Raw genomic sequence first — 18923 nt, 5'->3', positions numbered from 1 at the left:
GAAAACGATTTCGAAATTTCAAAATAATACCGATTTTTGAGACGACAGAAATACTCTCAGATAGACAATTTTATTTTAGCTACTTTATATTTTCTTGTTCAAAGCTTACTATAGCTTAGTGTAGACACTTTCGTGTGTATATGTTTTTGGTTTATTACGTTATTACACTTTTTTCTTTTTTTAATGTTTGGATACGAGAAATTTTCGCGTTTTCCAATTCATTGCGATCTTGCAACTCGGACGTCTTAGATCATTTCCTTTTGTGCGGATGCTGTTAGAAAGCGATTAATTTCATTGAATTTCTGATTTCTTATGCGATTTTTTTTTCCAAAAGGAAAAGCCGACAAACCGTTTCTTATATTTTTTCGTAAAATTACGAACATTTTATTGAACAATAGAAAGCAATTATTTAAACGTGAGATTAAGTTCTTAACTACCCGTTAACAAAGCGCGAAGTAAGTGTGAAATACAAAAAAACATATTTTGGGGAGTATTTTCGATAAAGAAGAAATATTTCTGAGGAGAAATCTGAAAATTGATGAAATAATTAAAAAAAAAGTTTTATTGAAATAAGAAATAGTGTAAATGTTGTGTGAAATTGTATTAAAAAAAGACATTAAAAATTCCAAAATAAACTTATATCCTCCAAAATCATTCATGTGAATTACATTATCGATAGTTTTTGTGGCGCGGTAGAGATTTTCTACGATATCTTAAAACATATCAAATGCATATGTATATTCTTTGTTATGTAATATTTTATATACCCATACAATTTTAAGTACATTCACAATTCAGTTTACGAAACTCAGAAACATATTAAAACAAAATTGAAGAAAATTTCGTTTGTACATATTTTTGTATTGTTCATCTGTTATTTAATTTAAAAATATACGGCTTTATTTTATACGGAAATGTTGCAAATTTTCGAAAGGCTTACGTAACAGTTGGCCCACAGAGCATACCACGTATACATAAACGCACATAACAACAAATATGTGTTTATAATAAAACAATTTTCAAACGTATTGATGTGCATATATAAGAAGACATAAATACAACATTTAAATAATGTATTTATAGAATTGGTTTCGTAGAAAATAGGTATATGCCTATGTATGTGTGTATACATACGACATGGATGTAGAAATGTGTGGTAGCGAGGTTGCAGCATCTCCGAGTGCTAATTTTAGACAACAACCCACACATTCCAAACATACTCATTCTGAAGCTCAGTTCACTTGCAAAAGCAACAACCACTGAGAGCAAGCAGAACAAACAATAGCTGCTGATGTAGCTTTTTCCACGCCATTAATTGGTTCATGTCTCAGCTATTATTGAATTTTTTCATTATGTGCTGTATGTGAAAGCCAACACCCGCCATAATTCGCCACATTAACTGTATTAGGTAAAGCAGCGCACAGTAAATACACTCAAATACCCGCAGTAAAAACTTTTGTAGGCTATTAGAGAGCCCAAGCGGATAGCGCTGCGGACTAATGCGGAAAAGTGAGCRAAGAAAGCTAAACGGAACTATCCGATTACAATTCAGAACATCAAAAGAAATTATTTTGTATTTCGCRATCTTGATATTCTTATGTGGAAATATAGACATTTTATTTTTGCTCTCGGGCGTATATATGTACATAAAATATTATTATCTATCTTATTATTATTATCTTGTTGATTTTTTCTCACTTTTACAATTTTTACTTTACAACCTTATTGAAATTAGTATAACAAAATTTTCTTGGTYCTTTTTTTGTGTCCAAACAACAATACATACAATAAAGCAAAAAATTAATATAGGATTCTATATTTTATCTATTTTAGGGAAGCATTTGGGCTGAGACGACGCGAAACACTTCAAACTTTTGAAAAGGAAAACAACTTGGCAAAAACTTCGAATTTTGCACTCAAGCCCCGACTCTCACTCGAGTTACAATAATATATATTTAATTTACGTTTTCTGTTAAGAAAAAGCGAATCTTTAACCAAGATGCCGAAGCCAATTGCTAGCCAAGAGGATGAGGATCCAACCCCATACCTGTTTGTGTCTTTGGAACAAAGACGTATCGATCAATCGAAACCCTATGACTCCAAGAAGAATTGCTGGGTGCCCGATGAGAAGGAAGGTTATCTTCTTGGTGAAATTAAGGCCACCAAGGGTGACATCGTCTCCGTGAGCCTGCCCGGCGGCGAGGTAAAACAAGCGTTAATAATTTGCATATGCAGATGATGTACAAACGCAAAATCACCGCAATATGGATAGTAGTAAAACGTTGTTGCAGGCTAAACGAAGCTAAATTAAAAAAAAAAAAAAAAAACAATACAGTACGAAAAGTAACTCTCTTGTAGAAATGTTTAATTTTTTTTTGTAAAGTCTAGATTAATTCTACTTCCCATGCTGGTTGAAGAGTTTATCAGCGAAACTTCCCATGTAACTAAATTTGTTTTTCGTCGGTACTTTTTTTCTTAATATCGAAAGTTCCCCATAATAAAATAATAGGAAATAATTTCATTTATATCTCGCATATTTGCAAATGATTCTAAAAGTGTGTAAATATAAAAATAGTAATATATAATAGTATATTTATTAATTCACTATAATGTATTCCCTTATGAATAATTTCAAACTATTTATTTATACATTTCTATTATGTGGTATTGCATAAAATTTAGACCAAGGATTTTAAAGCCGATAAGGTCGAAAAAACGAATCCTCCGAAATTCGAAAAAATTGAAGATATGGCCGATATGACTGTGCTCAATACGCCTTGTGTCTTGCACAATTTGCGACAACGTTACTACGCTAAACTAATTTACGTAAGTTTCCCCAAAACGATGCACTAATCAAGCTTTTTTTTTCTTTTTTTCTTCGTCTCTCTGTCCTGTAATTGTAAAATACCTACTTACCCAAAATACAAATGAAAACAAACTTAAAAAAATTACTACGAAAATTAAATTTAAAATGAAAATAATATAAAAACACATAAAATCGGGTACATAATTCAAAAATAAAAATTATATTAAAAATTATACAATGTATAAAAACTGCTTGAAATGTAACGCACAAAATAAAAGTCCAAAGACTTTAAGAAAGATCAGCTTCAACAAGTCAATCCTCCGAAATACGAAAAGGCCGAGGATATGTCTAACTTGACATATTTGAACGACGCTTCTGTGCTGCATAACTTGAGACAGCGGTACTACAACAAACTTATCTACGTGAGTATGGTTGGAACCGATTGAAATGGGTTCCACCAAACCCTGCAATGTTTGCTTTGAATGTTATCATTTATTGTCATTGTATTTGTTATTGTACGATATTGAATTGTCTTTACCCATAGTGAAACTGTACACAATTTTACCACACCATTAAAACCTTCATTCCGTTCAACTTTTACAACACATAGTAATTATCAAAATGAAAAACAGGAATTAACCTTCAGACAGCCGATTTAAATTTATTTAGAAAAACTTCAGATGCTTATTCGTGTCGAACTAATGCACAGTTATTTCAGAAATACTAATAGCTAAGCAATTAAAAACTGTTATGCAAATATTTTAAATAAGAAAAAAAAAACATGATAAAGATATAATAAAATTTAATTAAGATAAAAGTAAATCTCCTTCAGTTAAATATGAGAAAAAGTACTTGCTTCAACTATTTATTTTGATATGTGTAGTACTTGGAGTTGAGTTTATTTTGAAAAATAAAGTTCGAATCTTCAACGCATCCTAAATATAAGATTCGTAGGAAAGCTTTATGAATGTAAATTGGAAATGTTATTTAATAAGGCCTTTTGAATATGTTTCCAATTTTATAAATGATATATGACAATCATAATATTTACTTTTAATTGCAGTCGCAATACCACATTTGTGTTTAAATAAACTAATACATTAATCACTATTATTCCATTATCATCAATATCCGTCGTATGCGCTAACACCGCCACTTACTAATCAAAAATGAAAATCAAATGCCAATTTTTTTTCACCAGTTCATCAAGGAAAGTCATAAAAAACATAATAAATCTACACGATAAAACCCACACCATTACATTGAAAGGATAAACTGAAACTGAAGTAAATTTTTGGAATCTTCAGATTGCATATATAGTCATAAACATTTCCACAAACACATCCATTTCCAATAGATCTAAATATAATTCGAAAAGCAAACAACTCATTCACTTATGGAATATTTTATAATTCCAAATCCATTGCATAATACACAAGAACACCAACCACCAACCACCAATCCCATCACATTTTTGCGTCGAAGGGAGAACGTTTATGTTTCCTGATAAACGCAGAGATAAAAAACAACGGCATAAATTAAAACGCACATTGTGAAGAGAACGGAATGTTAATAAATATGCATGTACTAGTTGCATCAAACAATAAATGAAACATCATTTGTCAACACAATGCAAATATCATACACGTTCGAGCTGGGTAAATTTACATGTACCAAACCAATGATGATAAAACATATTATAATCGAACCAACATATTAATTTACGAAATCACCCCAACACATCAAAAACACTCAAATGCGTTGACATTTAATCAAATTACAAAAATGAATGCGAAAAATTTTAAAAAAATAACTTTAACATTTAGTTTACACTTTCTACATTGTCATATTTAAACTTTTAAGTGTCATATTACGTTGTTTAGGCTATTTTACGCAATTTTTATTTCTGACTAGAGATCCGAAGAATATAGCCCATGCAGCGTTATATATATATATATATCTGTCTCTTATACACATCTAGATGTGTATAAGAGACAGTATGTATATATATATTCCATTTATTTATACATTCCATTTATATAGATATATTTATATATATATATATACATATATATTCCATTTATTATAAGGCGGAAAAGCCAAAACTTATAGTTTACATTTCAAATTGAATGCTCCAATTTGTTAGCGAATTTCGTATTTTATTTATTTAAATTAATAAATTTTGTATCAATTTTTAATTTTTCCAACTTGTGTCGAAACGATCTCTACTGTAGACCTACTCCGGTCTTTTCTGCGTTGCCATCAATCCTTACAAGCGTTACCCGGTATATACCAATCGCTGCGCTAAGATGTACCGTGGCAAGCGCCGCAATGAAGTGCCACCACATATTTTCGCCATTTCTGACGGTGCCTACGTCGACATGTTGACCAACCACGTCAATCAATCTATGTTGATTACTGGTGAGTCTGGTGCTGGTAAGACTGAAAACACGAAGAAGGTAATTGCGTACTTCGCCACTGTCGGTGCCTCAACAAAGAAGGATGAATCTCAAAAGAACAAGGGTTCTCTGGAAGATCAGGTCGTACAAACTAACCCTGTACTGGAAGCTTTCGGTAACGCTAAGACTGTGCGAAACGATAACTCTTCTCGTTTTGTAAGTGTTGCTCGTTTAGAGTATTAAGTACAACAAAGTGAAAGTTGATACTCACACAACAATTCTTTTCTCATCTCTTTTTTTATAAATAACTTTACTTGCCGATKTTTAGGGTAAATTCATCCGTATTCACTTCGGCCCCAGCGGTAAATTGGCTGGTGCTGATATTGAGACTTGTGAGTTTATTATTTTTGCTTACTTTTCTATTTTTCAATCAATTCATTGATTTATATTTTTATATTCATAACAGATTTGCTTGAGAAAGCTCGTGTAATCTCTCAGCAATCTTTGGAACGTTCATACCACATCTTCTACCAGATTATGTCTGGCTCCGTCCCCGGTGTTAAAGGTAAGACAATCAAATTTTGAAATTTTGAATAAAAAAATATCTCAGAACTATCCAAAGAAATAACAATCATTAAAAGTCATACGCTAATTGGAATATCATAACCACTTTAAAAGAGGTTTCTTTAATTCGAGTTACAAGAGCAAACGAGTTCAATAGCATTTTTAAAGACAAATAATATCAAATACTTAAAAGAAATGCTAAAAGTATATTTCATACAAACTGATATATATCATTAAGATATATACATATGCATACATATACATATATAGGCATATATATAACAAATTAAATATTTAATATTACCACCAGTTTTTTTATTCATCTGTACCCACCTTATTATTCACTAATCACTCCAAACATAAATATTAATTAAATTTACACCATATGCAAACACACATACTATTTACAAACATAATTATTACATATTGCCAAAATATTAAATTCTTACCTTTTCATTTTTTTTTATCAAAAACAAAATATACAAACCCAAATTGTCAATGATACCATATCATTCAAAATCGCAGACGCTTGTCTGTTGACCAATAACATCTACGATTACCACATTGTCTCTCAGGGCAAGGTCACAGTCGCCAGTATCGATGATAATGAAGAATTCCAATTGACCGATGTAATTTCCTAATACTTTTATTATTATGCTTTCGTTAATTACTACCCTAATTATTTCGATTCGTACTACCATTAACGCTATATTACATATGTAAATCTTTAAATTTACTAATTAACCAAAGTATTATTCACATTCTATATATATTGTTACATACATATATCTGTTCATGTCGTATCGCAAGTTTGACATTGCCTTGAGTATTATAAGTCTGTAGGTTTATTATTTAATGCATTATTGTACAAATGCTTTATTGTGCCTTCGTAGGCACTTTTTGCTGCTCTCCCACAGTAGCTTTCAAAATTCCTTGATTCAAATTTTTCTATCTACGGTTTTCTTATGTAACTGACCGCAACATTGATTGCCCAAATGGTATACTATATTACGCGTTATTACATTTTACACGCAAATTAATTTTAATTTTATTTCCTTTTTTACTACATATAATATACAAAAACATACACATATCACGATCACATCACAAATACTTGTACACATCATTACAACAACAGAATATTGTATACTCTCGAACAATATTTACGATTACCGCATTGTGTCACAAGGAAAAACAACCATACCCAGCGTCGACGATGGTGAAGAGTATCAAATTGTTGACGTAAGATACAGCGATGAGATAAATATATTAAATATATTTGTAAATGTCATTTAACATATTGCTAAAATATTTACTCAATAATCAATTTGAAATTAAAAGTCAAAATTTTAACCAAAATGCTGATTTGTTCAGAGCTAGATTAAAAAATTTAAAAGAAAATAATAATAAAGTCATTCATTCTTAATTTCTAAAAATACCTTCGACACGTCTAATCCTTAATTGACGCTGTATACTGGAAAGAGGACAGAAACTTAACAGATGTCTAATAACTACCTCTCTCTTTTATCATTTTATAATTGTAATCAATTAATGTTTAACATAATGTTAAACGTAAAAAACTCACTCGTAATTACAATGTCTCAAATTTTAACTCGAGTGTTAACGCTTTCCAGCACCACCTGATATATTGTAGATGTCATTTAATACTCTTTTTTGTTTCCAATATTTGAACTCTATGTTGTTACTCTTATTCACTTTCTCTGCTGCATTTAATTCTCGTGTAAGTGCTTTGGGCAGCTACTGTAATTAATATTTATAATGAAGTTATTTTAATATATTTAATAGTATTACGGTATTTTTTTTAAAGAGCTATTTATTTCTTGAAATCTTTATAGTTAGCAAAAACCGATAAATCTGGGTTGGAATATTTTGTTTCTACGTATGCGCATACATATATATATATATATATCTTACATATACGTTTCTCTAATCAAATGAGAAATGATTTCAACATGGCATAAAAATGTCAAATTAATACTTAAGTAATTTCAACGACTTCTAAGGGACACAGRAAAAGTTATTTTACAGTCAACCATAAACTTAACAAGTAGCTTAAGTCAGCCCACAGTATTCATGCATATTAATATTTAATTAAGAAACATTACAAATGGCTAAGCAGCATTTGGGTTACCTTTGTACCTAAACAGCACCCAAAACAGTCACGCACAATCCGTTTCCTTACTATATCTCACTTGAGTTTGCCATACTTACATATATGCAGTCTCGTTCACTCATAACTGTTTTATTGTATATCGTTACTTTTTATGCACCAAATAACGGTATGTAAACAAATGCTAGAGATGGCATATTTATCGAACCATATTGGTGATTATCCTGGAATATGTCAGGGTAAAACAAGGATAGCCGGTGTCAACGATGGCGAAGAATTTGAATTGACTGACGTAAGTTGGTGTGAGCCTTTTCAATGGTTACCCGTTCCCATTTTGATATGTAACAAAATCTCACTCTCGCACTGTTTAATTCTATATCATCCATATAAATATGTCTTTCTGTATATTTATTTTTCTGCAAACCTCTTTTATACATAGTTTCTATAAATATATTTTCAAATGTTTTGTATTCTTTATTATTTCCACTTCTTATCTGTCATTTCGCTGTACAGAAATAAACGAGATTTTGCATTAATATTTAATATAAAGTAATTTTATAGTTAAATATTTATTGTACCTACATGGATTTCATATTGCTGGCCTCTCTGAAGTACTTAAAATATATATTTACTCAAAATTCTATGTCAGTTTCATTGTAAATAAATTTAATTTCCTATGTTATTCCGGAATTTCTATCTCTGAAATAATTATTATTCTTCTTAGTAGTTGTAGTTCCTTTAGTAGCATTTGGTCCCCAGTTAATGCCTTAACTTATGGTCCAAAACAAAACATCTTGTCAAAAATAATATTTTATTTATTTACGATTTGACTCTGCTTGATATAACAACATTTACCACCTTTAACGCATTACGGCTATTGAGCATAGACAATATGATACATATCAAGAACGGGGAGAATTAGTCAATTGAATCGAAATAATGAAATTAATAAATATTTTTAAACAGCGTTACAATAGTTAAATTCAAATTCTTGGTACAGTGGTTTTGATACCGGCACAATAACTTTTTACTAAAATATTCCCCGCAACGGTATTAATAAATACGTCTACTGAATGCATTATATTAATACATATAAGTGCTTTATATATGATACGCACCAGAAATACTTGTGGAATATACAAACAGAATAGAATAAATATTTAAAATGCTTTATAAAACGGCGTTTCGTTTTATTCAGTTTAGTATGTTTTGCGCTTTAATAAACTTGTCGATTGTAAAACAAAAGAAAACCGGCAACCGTTAAAAGTCAATATTTTATAGCTCGCTCTACAGGCTATTCCACTTATAATAAAAAAGGATACATCTATATTTTCAACACCATATTATTTTTACAGAAAATAGTAGAGAAATAAAAAACATTATTCTCCTACATCAAATTTCCCACCACACTCTACACACTCGACTTTTTCGATTCCCTCATTGCCGTTTTTCATAAGTTTTGAAATTGTCATGTGCAAAATGAATAATCCAAAAAATACCACAAACAATTTTCTCTCTCGACTCTTGTGCAGACGTTTGCTTCTTATCTGATAATATTTACGATTACTATAACGTGTCTCAGGGTAAAGTCACTGTACCCAACATGGACGACGGTGAGGAATTCCAGCTGGCAGATGTAAGTTTTCAACGTAACAACGAAAAGCAAAACAAAATAAAATAAATAAAATAGAAACGCAGAAAATATAAAACCGCCATAGAGCAAGCCAATTAGCATAGTTACTTGGTACTTATGTACGCAGAGACGCCAAATCCACCAAACATAGCTAAGTGCGCATGCCACCAGTACAACTTATATACTGCGTGTATTAATGAGGCGCTTGCCATAATTATGCCGTACTTATAAGTACAACAGATACCATCACTACCACCCACCTTTTAGTATTTACATATACACCCACAACACCAACTGAACCTTAAGTTACTTTTCTTTGATATGCGTTTCTGAATTTTACCAAACTCCTTAAATCTGCTCTTTTCTACACTTACTGTTCTACGTTAGATTGCTCGTTTTGTACTTTGAAACCCAAGTACATTATTTTTTATGTTATTATATTGCATCTATGAACATTTTTGGAATGTCTTTACACACACACATAAATTAAAAACCTAAGAGTAAAGAGTTTACGGTCGGTGTGCTCGAAAATCTACGCCGAAAATCCATCTAAGAGTACAATAGTGCCAGCACGCTAGTCAGCATAATTCTGAAATACATTATGTTATGATTGGCATGTTGTGTTGTTCTAAAAGGAAAACGGAATGTTGCATCAACTTTTTGTCATTTATTTRCTGTGTGATTCAATAAAATGTAATAGTAGTTCGGCTCCACATAATTAAATTTATTATACTTACATTTACATATATTCTACTAAATTKTATTTTCGTATATGTGTGAATACATATCTATGGTTTGCAAGGAAGCCTGCTCATGGCATTTATTTATTTGAGCACGCTTGAACCACAAAACCATGGAAAACATATAGTGAACAAAATTATCAACAGAAAAAAGTTTATTTTTTATTTACCATAATGCACGTTTATTACCTATTCCATCCTATAAAAGAGTTTTTGGTTGAAGTTTATTGTTCTGGTTATGCTTATGGTTCTACGCTCTCCAAAAATTCCGGAATCTATTTACTTTTATATCTTACTCGCTTTCACCAACGTTTCTTCAATTCGATTTTCCTTAAGGAAATTTATTTACTTACTTCATATAAAGAATTAAAAATTAATCAGATGATGATAGATTTTGAAGAAAGATCGGATTCAGCTTATTATTTTTAAATATTTTTATTGTTCGGATTTAATATGAGTAAATATACCTAAATGATTTGATTAATGAGAAATGCGATTTGATTTACTTTTGTATCCATTTGCTAATAATAGCATTGAAGAATAAATCTTTCTACGAAATCTAAGATTATGTGTTTATGTATTTATTTGTATAATTTTCCAGAATATAATATGTAYACATTTTTATTTTGTTGTTTATTTATTGTATTGTAGTTTGATAGTTTTTTGCTTTGCATGCCGTTTGTGTTCTTTAATATTGATGGATAAAAAATATATTGTAGAAAATATAAACATTTTACACACCTTTAGCTGTACAAAAAAGATATCGTAAATACTTGCTTTCAAACACCTTAAACTGCAAAAAACACTCAATAAATAACACTTATAACATTTATTCACAAATAAAATCAATTACAAATTGAAACTAATAGTTTTCAACCTTATTGCGGCATTTAGCAAGCCTTTGATATATTGGGTTTCACCGCTCAAGAGAAACAGGATGTCTACAAAATCACCGCCGCTGTCATGCACATGGGTGGTATGAAGTTCAAGCAACGTGGTCGCGAAGAGCAGGCTGAACAAGATGGTGAAGAAGAAGGTGGTCGTGTGGCTAAATTGTTCGGTTGTGACACCGCTGAACTTTACAAGAACTTGTTGAAACCCCGTATCAAGGTCGGTAACGAATTCGTTACTCAAGGCCGTAACGTGCAACAGGTCACCAACTCCATTGGTGCTCTCTGCAAAGGTGTATTCGATCGTCTCTTCAAATGGCTGGTTAAGAAATGTAACGAAACTCTGGATACTCAACAAAAACGTCAGCACTTYATTGGTGTACTGGATATTGCTGGTTTTGAAATTTTCGACGTAAGTATGACACGGTCCTCCGTAAACATACTAATAAGAGGCACAACTATTATGTACGGTCCATATGAGATATATTTATTTGAAAATCTCGCATGAATCTTGCACTCTAGTTATTTGCTTGTTGCTGAGTATGCTTTTCAAAAGTTTACTTGGTTAGAGCAATAGTGCTTATAATACACTAACACTCCTTTTGGACGAAGACATGACCTCGAAACAAATGAAAATGAAATGGACAATCATAGGAACACGAATTTATTTCAAATACACTAGCTCTTTAACCTTCAATTTTATCACTATGTTGAACCTTATAGTACTATTTAGCGTAGACACATATAATTCCGTACTCACTACCTCCCTACCAGTTAATTATAATCTTGTTTACTGAACGAGAGCAAAATTCAACTCTTATCCATGTATTACTTCAATATAGTACAATGGTTTCGAACAATTGTGTATCAACTTCACCAATGAAAAATTACAACAATTCTTTAACCATCACATGTTTGTTTTGGAACAAGAAGAATATAAACGCGAGGGTATCAATTGGGACTTTATCGATTTCGGTATGGATTTGCTAGCTTGTATCGATCTCATCGAAAAGGTGCTTATTGAAATCTAATGATAACATGAAGACATTTGTATGTAAATATGTTCTTTGTGAAACCGTTGCAAGCTAGTCACTTTGTTCTGTTCTTATCAATACGCTGTCTGAAATGTCAAAACTTTTTTTATTTGTTAAAATCAATTATCTAATGAAACAGGTACTGGTATGCATTATATAGTCCAAGTATGTGATGTTGAAGTTCAAAACAAGTATTAAATTATCATAACTATAACACGTTGTACTTTAAAATATGCACAATTATCTGAATTCATGATTTCAAGAATACTCGCACAATTAGATATTTCCCACTATTCAATGGTATACTTAATTATTTGTTTTATCCATATGTATCCCCAATATCTATATATAATATTAATAATCATGTAAATTATTACCATGAATCACCAACTATCGCCACTACGTCCATTAGTACAATGGCTTTGAACAATTGTGTATCAATTTCACAAATGAGAAATTACAACAATTCTTTAATCATCACATGTTCGTATTGGAACAAGAAGAATACAAGAAAGAAGGCATTGATTGGGCGTTCATCGATTTTGGGATGGATTTGCTGGCATGTATTGAGATGATTGAAAAGGTTGGTTTTGATAGCGAATCAATAGAGCAGCAATGAGATATAAAATGAAAAGTTTACAAGCATATATTATATATTTGGAAAAAATATTTTTTAATTCTATACGTAGAGTCTAAACCAATAAGTATTTTAGGTATTGGGAAAAATGTATACTTTGAGGTAAATGACGGTAAAGTGAGCATTTGATTTCAACACTAAGTATTCATATTACAACCAGTATTACAAAGGCACTAAATGAAATCTATTTGTATTGCACGTGTTCCCTTCTCACTCCATCACTTTTTGGAATTATGTGCATCTATGAAGGAGTATCCTTCCACCCTTGACCTGCACTAATCCTGCATAAATTCGACGTAATTAACTATGGAACATTAACATTTATACCCTTTTAACCTAACATTTACCATGTTTTGTTGTTGTGTTACATTCTCCTCTCATATACAGTACAACGGTTTCGAACAATTGTGTATCAATTTCACTAACGAAAAACTGCAACAATTCTTCAACCATCACATGTTTGTTTTGGAACAAGAAGAATACCAACGCGAAGGCATTGAGTGGACTTTCATCGATTTCGGAATGGATTTGCAGATGTGTATTGAATTGATTGAGAAGGTATTGGCGCTGAAAATTTAGTACAAAAAAGAAATTTCTAATGCAATTATTGCTTCGCTACAGGCTTCGCATAGTAAAACAACAATTAGTCAATAAAAAGAAAATCAATCGCTTCGTCAAAATATTRTATCAAAAGAATAGTGTTCCTTTAGCCACTTTTGAACATTAATATGGATATTTTCAACTCGTATATTAATGATATCAATATTGGTATTCTTAAAGAAGACTCGTACAACTAAAGCAACAATATTAATAACACTTTTTGATTTTCATTGCCATTGTATATGTTTTACCTACCCATTTCTTTAGTTTCTTGTACCTAATATACCTCCATACTTTCATAAATTGACCCTTACCTATATTAATAACATTTTCATACTGAAGGAATTTTTTATTTAATTAAAATGTAGTAGTGGGATTCCGAAACGGTTTGCTATGTAAATATAAGGCAGTAAATAGTCGTAAATTAAAGTATTCATTTGTTACTTAAAAATAACAATTAGCAATAGTGGCAAGAAGATGAACCATACATAAGTCAAATGCTCAAATAACGATGGAAGTGTACATAGCTAAACTTGTGCTTGTTATTTGTTAATAGTAGTAATTATAATTGTTTGAGAAACTTGCAGTACAATTAGTAAAGAGTGCTAAACCAAAACTGTATATAATAGGAATAAATTTGATGTTAAAGCAAGGTAAGCGTTGCATTGGCTGTAGCTGTGTTATATTTTGTACGCATAATTTTATATTTACTTTACTGCACTATTGCAGGTGGTAGTCTTCATAGTAATTCTAGTGTAAAAATCGCACGCTAATTTTGTACATGATGCCAAATGTTTTTTGTCGAATTTTCTTTTCATTTTGTATAATATAGTCTAATTTTGTTCTTTTATTTACCTTTTTACATTCCTTTCGATTATAAAATAGCCTATGGGTATCTTATCCATCCTTGAAGAAGAGTCTATGTTCCCCAAGGCTACCGATCAAACATTCGCCGACAAATTAGTTAACACTCACTTGGGCAAATCGGCACCATTCCAGAAGCCGAAACCACCAAAGCCTGGCCAACAAGCTGCCCACTTCGCTATTGGACATTATGCTGGTGTTGTCTCTTATAACATCACCGGTTGGTTGGAAAAGAACAAGGATCCATTGAACGATACTGTGGTCGATCAATTCAAGAAGTCTCAGAACAAGTTGTTGGTCGAAATCTTCGCTGATCATCCAGGTCAATCTGGTGGCGCTGAACAAGCAAAGGGCGGTCGGGGTAAGAAGGGTGGTGGCTTTGCTACTGTTTCTTCGGCTTACAGGGAACAGTTGAACAGCTTAATGACCACTTTGCGTTCAACACAACCTCACTTCGTGCGTTGCATCATTCCTAACGAAATGAAACAACCTGGTGTTGTAGATGCTCACTTGGTTATGCACCAATTGACATGTAACGGTGTACTTGAAGGTATCCGTATTTGCCGCAAAGGTTTCCCCAACAGAATGGTGTACTCTGATTTCAAGATGCGGTAAGTTTTTTTTTTAATATAATAGCCACATTACATTATACACTATCAACCTTTCTATTATATACTTATTATACAACAATGAATAAATTTCAATATTATAAACAGGTATGTTTTATATTAGTCAATACTAGAAGTTATAGATGTGACTGAAATACAACCTTAAGAAACAAATTATAAATAATTTAAAGCCAGTATTTATTATTTTAATTAAATATTGTCTATTTTTTGTACCTATTGTCTTTGCACCTGAATACAAAAATTACCGAAATTAGTTACATGATCTTGGCTCCAGCCATCATGGCCGCTGAGAAACAACCCAAGAATGCAGCTGCAAAGTGTTTGGAATCTGTGGGATTGGATCCCGACATGTACCGTATTGGTCATACTAAGGCAGGCGGCTAATTTAAATTATCTGTTTTTATACTTCCCTTACTCATAAAAAGCGTTTATAGTGCGACCTAATGTAGATTTTAATACACCAGATTTATTTCCCTCTATACATGTCATTTTCTGTATTACAATCCCATTTGCGTTGCGTTYTCTCTCTCGATCTCTTCGTCTCTATAAATGAAAACTTCACCAGCCCATCAGTATTGCACGAAAGTTTAATGACTTATGGTATTGTTGTACACACATATTATTCTTTGTATTTCTCATTTGGTAGCAATGAGCTATATAAGTATTATTATTTACCCCAAAAAATACTTGTAGTACACTTTATACATATCCAATTCATATTTAATATACATATGTACTTATCTAGTGAAATGTTTAATTTACCAATTGCCCCCAAGATAATCAATAAACGTTTATTATTTTATAATGTTATACTTTTGTTCAGTGATATTTTAAATTTGAATATATCCTTTGACAGATCATTGATTGTTTAGACCCTATACATCCTACGCCTATATACATATATATTACATAATGTAGACCTATATAAATAGATAATATTCGTTATTGGTAGACCTTCATAGTAGTAATCGCATAATATTTATTGTGTTGTTTGAAAGATTTTTCCAAACATTTTTTATAAATACATATTTCAGAAATTGAATTACCCTTATATATGTATGTATTATTATAAGACTGTATAGACCGAATAGCATGATGCATTTTTTTTTAACTTGATTCTCCCTGAATTTTGTATTGAGTAAACTTGAACACTTTCTGAAAACATATACAATCTTTTAAGATATTACACCACATTCAATATAGCGTTGACATTATCAATTATTTCATATTGGATTTTCTTGTTCAATATTTGCCTCRTATTTAATTATCTACCAGAGGTACAGAAAAAATTTATATACATACATATTGTCAGGATTTCCTATACATCGTATGGACAGTATAAATTTTATTTAGATTGCTATTTAAAATAAACACTACTACTTTCGCAGGTATCAAATCCTTAATCCCCGTGGAATTAAGGAAGTGTCTGACGACAAAAAGGCCTCAAAGATTCTTATTGAGAGCACGGGGTTGGATGAAGATCTTTATCGGCTGGGTCACACAAAGGCATGAATGAAACAAAAATTTAAATATATGCAATTTACCATAATAGAGTTACTGTTATGAAGTTCGAAATGATATGATAAGCTTACACTAATTGGCATTAGACGCCTTTGCATTTGTGACTCACGCATTGATATTCCTTGTAGATATAAACATATTTTATACATAAGACATCCAAAATTTTATTACTCTTTACTTGTGTTAATTTGATTTTAATTGACATGTACTATTTCAATACAAAATGGAAATTTACATATATGATCCACTCCCACGACACACAATATTTACAAAACAATATAACAGCAGTACACTATACAACAAAAAATACTTCAAATATACTTAAATTTTGTTTGTTTTTGTTTCAACAAATCTTCCCCCAACGCAGATATCAAATTTTGAATCCAAAGGACATTAGCGGAATGGAAGATCCGAAAAAATGTTCTAAAATTCTTATTGAATCCACAGCTCTTGATCCAGATCTATATCGTCTTGGTCATACAAAGGCATGGTTCTTCATTTTTTCTCAAGAATGCGCCACAAACTGTATTTACATTTAAATGTTTAAACAACATATGTTTCTTATTACATTTTTCAGTTAATAGTTTGTTTTCATATTTAAAAGCAATATTAAGCATGTATGGATATACAAACACAAGAATCCCATATATTCCAAGGAATGTGCAAAAACTCATCTCAAAAATTTAAAATTTAATTTTGAGATTCCTTCATAATGAGTTCAATCTTCATCACCATTGAATGCATTAATGAATACAATGCCAACTACTTTTCATTAAATTATTTATAATTCTATGATGGCCTTTTATAATTTTCCATATATTTTATTTTTTAAATAACGTATAAATATATCCTTTATATAATTTTTTACTTCTTTTCTACTAAAATTTAATTTGAATTTCATACATACTTTTAATCCTGACATTTAAAATGAACCTTAAACAAAAAATTAACAATTTCCAATATCCACTACAACTACACATGTATACATACCAACAGCTACCAAATCCTGAACCCAAGAGGCATCAAAGACTTGGAAGATCCCAAAAAAGCCAGTAAGATTCTGATCGAATCTACTGAATTAGATGAAGATCAATACCGTTTGGGTAACACTAAGGCACGAATCTAATTTTTCACAAAAAATAAAAACAAAGTGCCACACAATTCCGCATAAGTATAAATACATATATAGTTACATTATCAAATTCACATATTGTTGGTACAGGCTTTTGCAAATCCGAAGCATCCACATTACATACAGTAAACTCTGAATTTACCAAAATAATTAGTATAATTGCAGAGATTACTTCACATACATACGTACGCATTTTAATATATGCTAGTGAGGCCTATGGAAGTCCCTCAGCATACCCATACACATAAAGCATGTTCCTCAATACACACATCCAAAATACCCAATATACGCTATAAGAGTTCAGCATGTTCTCATTAGCGTTGTTATTAGTTCTATTATTTATTGCTAGTAGTAYGTAGTTGATATTTTCCCGAAATAAGCATGTCCGTCGCTTTAAAGTACATCGGTAGCATGCAAACAATATTCAATATCTAGTCATTTCATATATCTTAAACATATATGCATATACACTAACTTGCATACTCGTATTTTATGAAGTACAAATGTATCAGATATATATATACATATATATATTAGCCTATATGAGCCCGACATCCATTTACCACAAAATCAATTACCTCATGATTGGGATAATAATTAAATGTTAAGAAAATAATGATCATAATATTTTTCGAAATTATGTGTAGGGTTTTTATACATTCAATTAATTTATTAAATTACTACTTTCAACATATTTATTTTAATTCAATATACAATGCTTTGGTAGAAGAATATATATATTTATTTAGGTGCACAACTTATTTTATGAAAATGCTACTAAATTTAAATCGACTTACCTTTTACATACTTTTTTTTTTTTGGAATAAATTAAGCAGTTATAAAATTATTAATATTTTAATTGAATTCTCATGTTTTCACATCACCAAAATCACCAATTAAAAATAAAACAACAATATCCAATCTAAATTGCCACCACCGATCAAACCAAACAACTATCGCGACATCAATTTATCTACACACAACAAAATTGCACTATCACACATACATACATATCCTCCTACCTACAAATGCTCGTATAGCTACAAGATCATGTGCCCGAAACTTTTGATTGGCGTAGAGAAAGATAAGAAGGCCACTGAAATCATTATTAAATACATTGACTTGCCAGAAGATCAATATCGTATGGGTAACACCAAGGTACCTTAAAACATTAATGAAAAATACAACAAACAATGCAGTAATAAAGCGTCTAAATAATTTGTCTCTTGTCAAAATGTACAAAATTATAAACATAATTTTTAATAAGCAAATGAAACTAAACCTTAACAGAATTGTGTTTTTCAATTATGTATAAACCCAACCAAAAAGTTACAAATGAAATT

General features: G+C 30.9%; 1 protein-coding gene across 32 annotated transcripts in view; it reads left to right on the top strand.

Annotated features, from left to right (window-relative positions):
- The first annotated feature begins 246 nt into the window (after positions 1 to 246).
- Positions 247 to 18923, top strand: part of LOC108972857 (myosin heavy chain, muscle) — a 28643-nt gene continuing 9966 nt past the window's right edge. For 4 of the 32 annotated variants that reach the window (XM_018939705.1, XM_018939702.1, XM_018939734.1 and 1 more), the window contains exons 1-11: positions 249 to 455; positions 1834 to 2203; positions 3085 to 3228; positions 5041 to 5421; positions 5534 to 5597; positions 5672 to 5770; positions 9433 to 9536; positions 11168 to 11575; positions 13222 to 13392; positions 14320 to 14909; positions 15182 to 15299. In XM_018939705.1, the coding sequence (XP_018795250.1) occupies positions 2000 to 2203; positions 3085 to 3228; positions 5041 to 5421; positions 5534 to 5597; positions 5672 to 5770; positions 9433 to 9536; positions 11168 to 11575; positions 13222 to 13392; positions 14320 to 14909; positions 15182 to 15299 (2283 nt within the window). In that variant the 5' untranslated portion in view covers positions 249 to 455; positions 1834 to 1999. Of the gene's footprint in view, positions 456 to 1833; positions 2204 to 2682; positions 2827 to 3084; positions 3229 to 5040; positions 5422 to 5533; positions 5598 to 5671; positions 5771 to 6294; positions 6399 to 9432; positions 9537 to 11167; positions 11576 to 12005; positions 12177 to 12609; positions 12781 to 13221; positions 13393 to 14319; positions 14910 to 15181; positions 15300 to 16315; positions 16434 to 16815; positions 16934 to 17444; positions 17563 to 18620; positions 18739 to 18923 lie in introns of all 32 variants that reach the window. The other 28 variants (XM_018939725.1, XM_018939718.1, XM_018939728.1 and 25 more) reach the window with 23 other exon arrangements.

This window comes from Bactrocera latifrons, unplaced genomic scaffold, assembly GCF_001853355.1.
Source record: "Bactrocera latifrons isolate USDA-ARS-PBARC rearing strain unplaced genomic scaffold, ASM185335v1 scaffold_431, whole genome shotgun sequence".
NCBI classification, from domain to species: Eukaryota; Metazoa; Arthropoda; class Insecta; order Diptera; family Tephritidae; genus Bactrocera; species Bactrocera latifrons.
Note: the sequence above shows the minus strand (reverse complement) of the source record. Positions and strands in the feature narration are given on the sequence as shown.